The sequence below is a fragment of the Artemia sp. Qi Xiang Cuo genome, chromosome 6 (genome assembly GCF_049724085.1).
Source record: "Artemia sp. Qi Xiang Cuo chromosome 6, ASM4972408v1, whole genome shotgun sequence".
In the NCBI taxonomy this organism is placed as follows: Eukaryota; Metazoa; Arthropoda; class Branchiopoda; order Anostraca; family Artemiidae; genus Artemia; species Artemia sp. Qi Xiang Cuo.
Genome location: NC_142799.1, coordinates 76570544 through 76576543, shown reverse-complemented (window position 1 = coordinate 76576543; position 6000 = coordinate 76570544). Strand labels below are relative to the sequence as shown.

Below are 6000 nucleotides of genomic sequence, written 5' to 3'. Positions count from 1 at the left end.
AAATAAAAAAAGGTGAAAAAAAGAGGATCTTATCAGCCATTGGCGAACCATGGAGAAGAAATAAGCAAATATTTCGACAAGGACCTCAGTTCTAAAAAAAAAAAAAAGAAAAGAAGAAAGATAAGAAAAAGAAATCAACGAAAATCAAACCTTTCGAAGTTTACTTGTCCACGACAGAACAGAAACTATATAAGAACCAGGTTGGAATCAATGAAAAAGAAAACTACCAAGATGATTCGGCAATAATCTTTTTTTTTGCTATTGCTCTGGCTGGCCTACAAATTCGTTCATCATTTGATGTGCAAATAGGTTCTTTCAAGTTATACCGGGTGAAAATATTGATTGAGTCCTTCAAAATTAAACCGTCGTAACTGTCGAAATATCTCCAATATCTCTATTTATTGCTAAATATTGGTTCCTGTATTTTTTTTTATCACAATTACCTCTTTAAAAATTGGTGGTAGGCCATTTACAGTTGATATTAAGGTTGCATCGACAAAAAGAACCAGATGGGTCGGATTTACGAAAATATGCGAAGCCAATGCCGAATCAAAGTAGTCATTGTTATTTCTTAATCTCAGGGACTTATCTATTGAAATCTTGTGCTCATGCAAACGTTCACCTAGTTGTTGATGGATCCTACCAATGTAAAATTTCCCACATGAACACGGGATTCTGTAGACACCACTACCCAGTATTGGGTCAGTTTTATCCTTTCCTGAGTTGAAAACATGTTCAACTTTTTGTTCGGTTTTGAAAGAAACAGAGAGATTATGTTTTTTAAAAAGAATTTCCAAGTTTATAGCCAAGTTTCGGGATGTATGGTAAAGTGATGAAAGTTTGTTTCTCAATTGCCGGGGTAACTGAATCGAGGGGACGAGCTCCCTATTTTGGTGTTTTTTTTTTTTTAATCATCTATTATATTTTCAATAAGTTTGACTGGGTAACCATTACAGAAAAGAATATCCCTGACATAGTTTAATTTAGAATTTATATGATTACGGGAACAAATTTTTAAAACTCTGTCGACTAAAGAGATTATTACCCCTCTTTTCACAGAAGGAGGGTGGTGGAAAGAGAAATGTAGATATCGATCATTATGAGTCGGCTTTCTGTATATAGAAAATTCAAGGCTAGGAGTAGTTTTTACAATGAAAACCTGAATCTTCGAGTTCCATTGTGAACTGGAGATTCGAATCAAAAGAGTTCAAATGTGCCAACACATCTCTTTGAGATTCTTGTCCATGTTCCAAAACAGACAGGATATCATCAACGAAACGAAACCAGATATAGAGTGTTTTACGAGGAAACTATTCAAAGCGGACTGTTCTATGAAATCCATGTAAAATTTGCCAAATAAGGAGACATTCTACCCACCCTGATTGTTCGTTTAGCTTGTAAATGAAGACGACACGACGAGGCCCTTAAAGTCACATTTTCATTCTACAGACACCAGGTTAAATCAAACCATATGAATATGAAATAGCGGGATGATGAGTAAAATAGTTTAAGGAGTAAAAAGACAGACTTAAAACCTTAATAATCATCACCCTTCACTACCCCCCCCCCTTCTTACCAAATGAATAAGAAGGTAAAACAAACCTTGATAGTGCTTGGTGACCTAGGCGAGGGAACAGGTGGCAATTGTGTCCCAGTTCCGTATAAAATACTATGAGCTGGTATTGTTGGCAGCGGAGAAAACAGACCGGGAGACAGTGGTGATATACTGGAAGGAACATCCATAGATGAGTGACGACGAGTAAATGGGTCCACTTCGCTAATTGTCCTTGAAAAAGGCTGAACTTTAATACTGATCATTGATAATAACGTTTATTCTGTTTTCATCATAAAACCATAATTTTTGGAGCTGCAGCCTTGATTTTTTTTTTTTTTTTTTTGATTTCGTCCGCGAGAGGGTTCAAAAGCTATTTTCACCCCCCGCCTTAGTGAACAAAGAAGTCGAAGACTTATGCTTGTTGGCTAGTTCAATAGGAAACATTTGAAGGCTAAATACACTGCCAGCTCCTCCCTTCTTCTGACACTTCTGCTGCTCCCAGACCTAAGTTCGCGCCCCAGCTGAAATTACCGTTTGTCTATTATAGTAATGGCGAGTATAAATTTCCCTTTGAGAGATAATCACTACATAAAAAGCACCTCTCAGAAGAAAACACGATGTTATATAAAAAAAAAAACTATCGAACACTAATTTACACACTATAGTTCTTTCATCTACTGGTTTTGATTTTTTTTCAATAGTTTTTTTTTTTGTATATTAGTTTTTTATTTTTTAATATATCAAGCAGTGTTTACACTTCAGCAGTTTTTTATATGGATCTAAAACTCTACACAATCGAACGTTAGTTCCTACAAACTTTAAGGCACTATACTATGGTAGTGTTCTGCAGATATTCAAAAACCTAGGGCATAAAACAAATGATATAATAAATATTGAACGATAATTACATCAGGGGCGTAACTTGATATGGGGTAGGAGGGGGGGGGGGGGCAACTGCCCCTTTCAAAAATAAGTTTGCCCCTCCCCGCTGAAATTTAGTTTCTTCAAAAATCTTGTCAAAACTAAGATAAGCCTGCATAATTCAAGCATCAACAGAAGCGGATCAGTTTTCTTTAGTACATATTTACCTTTATATTACTATAGAGTATCTTTATAGTACTATATAATACCTTATTCTAATAGTAATATAGTACTTATTAGAATATTAGAAGCTACAGTGATGGCAGTGGCCAAATATGGCTCTGAAGCATGGGCGCTCCTAAAAGCGGATGAAGATTTGCTAGATGTTTTACAGAGAAATTGCTTACGGACTGTTCTGGGTACCCAGCTGACTGACCGTATTTCAAACAATAGGCTGTAAGAAAAATGTGGTTCAATACCGCTTTCTAGAGCTACAGTGAAAGAAACGTTGATGTGGCTAGGGCACGTTGTGCGGATGAAGGATGACAGATTGCCGACGATTGTCCTTTTCGGCCAACCGTCTAGGGCTAAACGGAAAGCAGGTCGTCCTCGTCTGGGGTGGGAGGACGTCATAAAGAAAGATTTAACGGAAATGGGAACTTCCTGGGAGGCTGTAAAAAGGGAGGCTTAAAATAGATTGGGATGGAGGAGCGTGCGTAGCTGTGTTGGCCTCAGGCGGCTTGGTGCTTCGGTGAGTTGTTAATAGTAGTATTATAGTACCTTTATGGTACCAAATGGCTCACTTTTTGGTTTTTACTGCTATTTTCACTTGATTTGGGAAAATTTGCTCCAACTTTGCCCCCTCCCCCAGAATTTTGACGGAATTACACCACTGAATTACATCGTAAGCGTATACCACTTACCTTATATGTTTATTCAGGGTTCACCGACTTTATTCTACCATAGATAAAAATAAGTAAATAGCTATTAATCAGTTTAATAACTAGACCTTAGCCTGATTCGGTATATTCTCTAGAAGATACCCTCTCAGAGAGTATCTTATGGTCTAGGATGTGCTTGCAAACAGGGTGAGCAAGTCCAGGGGACTCAGATACGGAAGCACTAGTTAGTATGGTGTTAAGATCGTTTTCATTAGAAAGGGTTTAAGGGTAGCATAAGTTATACGTGTTTGCCCTCCTCCCTTAAACTTGCTAGCGCTTACAAATAACAAGAAAACAATTTGTTTGTGCCTTTTTTATATTTAATTGGCGGGGGTATTCAGTTAGAAACCAAAATATTCAGCAACAAATTGCATTTTTTTTTTCATTTATAAACTTTAATTTTTTTTTACAGACATTTTTCAGGGAACTAGAATTTCCTGCGGGGGGGAGGGGGGGGTCCAAAGGGCGGATTTTCCGGGGATGAACTTTCAAGAGGAAATTTTACACGGAAGATTTGCCAGAATTTCTGTACCAAATCCAATTTATTTGTCTTACTTTCTGTTAGGTGATTCAATTTTACATTATGGAGATGCTCTGGAGAAATCGTCCGGGAGGAAATTTTAAAAGGGGTTGGAAATGTCTTAAGGACTTTACCATGGACGAGTAGATTTTCCGCCTGGATTTTCAATGGGAGGATTTCCAGACAGATTTTCACGGGAACGGGGTTATTTCAGGCATGATTTGGAAATCAATCAGAAATTAAATGAACAATCCTCTTAGATTACCTAAAGCAATACCAAAGCCTAAAACAAGGCCTAAAGGAATTAAATGGTTCTTAATTTTCACAGGCACAAAAAAAAAGTTTTCTATGGTTCAATGTTATCAATCTTTATTGGTCTTTTTTACAATTCGTTTTATTGCTAAATTAGCTTAAATGCTGCTTAGCTAGGATACATGTTAACATTAGACCAAGGCACAACATTCTCTAGAAATATATTACCCCACACCCCCTCAGAAGCAAATTTCTGAAAAACACCTTGATAGGCATACTTATTGGGTTTATACAGTTAAATGTTGCTTTGTAGCATACATAAAGTATGAAGTTTATATATTTTAAACATTAAAATAATATTAAGCTATTCAACGTCAAAACGAATATTAAGGAAAAACATTAGACAAAAAACTATTACAAGAGAAGTTTATTTTATAGTCACACTATAAAAAGCAAAAAAAAACAATGAAAAACAAAAGATCACTTTCATCACTTTCATCAACTGGAGTTTTCTTTTTTTTTTCTAGCTTTAGCAACGCCAAAAGCTAATGACATTTAATGATGTCAATCTAAGTAAAAACCTATACCAAGCTTATCAAGAAGCATAAAATAATATATGGCAACGACCTATTCGTCGCTAGTTCTTTTCGAAGGAGAGAAACCGAAATTGAATACAACCACAATCAAAGAGCTTGATTAAAGAAAGAGGGAAAAAAAAACAACTTTTAAGAAATTACGACTGCCCAGGGCCTACAGCCAAGATTTCAGCTATTTTCTACCTTTCCAACTTCTGTTCTTCAGCTTGGCTGACGCTTATTCGCTATTCTCGGGAGGGCAAACCTCCTTTATTTAGGATAACTACGGTTACTGAAGTCTACAAACCAGATACTGAATTATTTTATATCGTTTTCTAATATATTTTACGAATGTGTTGAAATAATGCCGCTCCAAACTTGACGACCATAAAACTCACACATTATAGATAAATGGGCCTTCTCCCAACTTTCTACAACTGTCCATCCTGTATGATGAGGCAAAAGAAAAAAAAACAAAGAAAAAAAAACAAAAAGGGACGCATCTATCATTACTTATTCAATTAAATATTCACAAAGACTACGAAACAGTTCTAGCTTACATTACATTTGTTCAAACTTAAACCCCTTGTTGGCAGAATAAACATTTTTTTTTTTTTTATTTGGGATAGTAATGACTACCAGAACCTATAGCCCCGATAATATTTGCTATAGCCCCAATATAGCTCCGAAAGTATTTGCTACCTTGATCCAAATTCTGTTCTTTGTCGGCTTGGTTGACGATTAAGACTAGGACTGGAAGGAGCAGCAACAGCTCCATGGGAAGGTAAATATCTTGATGGTAGCGTTGCTACAGAATGTGCTCTTGCTAAATTTATTCCACTAATATCCCTTCTTGGCGGCAAAGGAGGTGGTGGGGATACATCTCGTGGAGGAAGCTGAGGAGCATCTGGAGCTTGTTTCACCTTAAAAAATTAGATAGATCATAATAAATCAGAACACTTCTAGGCTACTCAAGATCACAATCACAAGTCACTTGAAGTTCGAAGATATGGTTGAAGTAGAGATACAAAGAAAGTTAAAATTATGAAAACTATTCTAAGACTAAAATTTATAGGACATTTTGGACGCTTGTTTGAGGGGAGGTGTGGTAACCCTCTAAGTCACCCTTACCTTACTTCCATTCCTAATTAAATAAAATCGAATGGAATAAACTCTCATGAAACAAGACAAATTCCTTTCCCCTCCATATTTTCAAATTTTCTGCTTTTATAAATATTTCTTACCAGACACAAGGGTCAACATTAGCAGCATTTGATAGAACTCTCCATTACGGTA

At 36.3% G+C, this 6000-nt stretch overlaps 1 protein-coding gene across 2 annotated transcripts in view; it reads right to left on the bottom strand.

Moving 5' to 3' along the window:
- Sos (Son of sevenless guanine nucleotide exchange factor) overlaps positions 1-6000 on the bottom strand; it is a 157282-nt gene that overhangs the window by 7330 nt on the left and 143952 nt on the right. For both annotated transcript variants that reach the window (XM_089090363.1, XM_089090362.1), the window contains exons 24-25: positions 5407-5627; positions 1603-1786 (exon numbers count right to left, since the gene is read on the bottom strand). In XM_089090363.1, coding sequence (XP_088946489.1) covers positions 1603-1786; positions 5407-5627 — 405 coding nt within the window. The remainder of the gene's footprint in view (positions 1-1602; positions 1787-5406; positions 5628-6000) is intronic.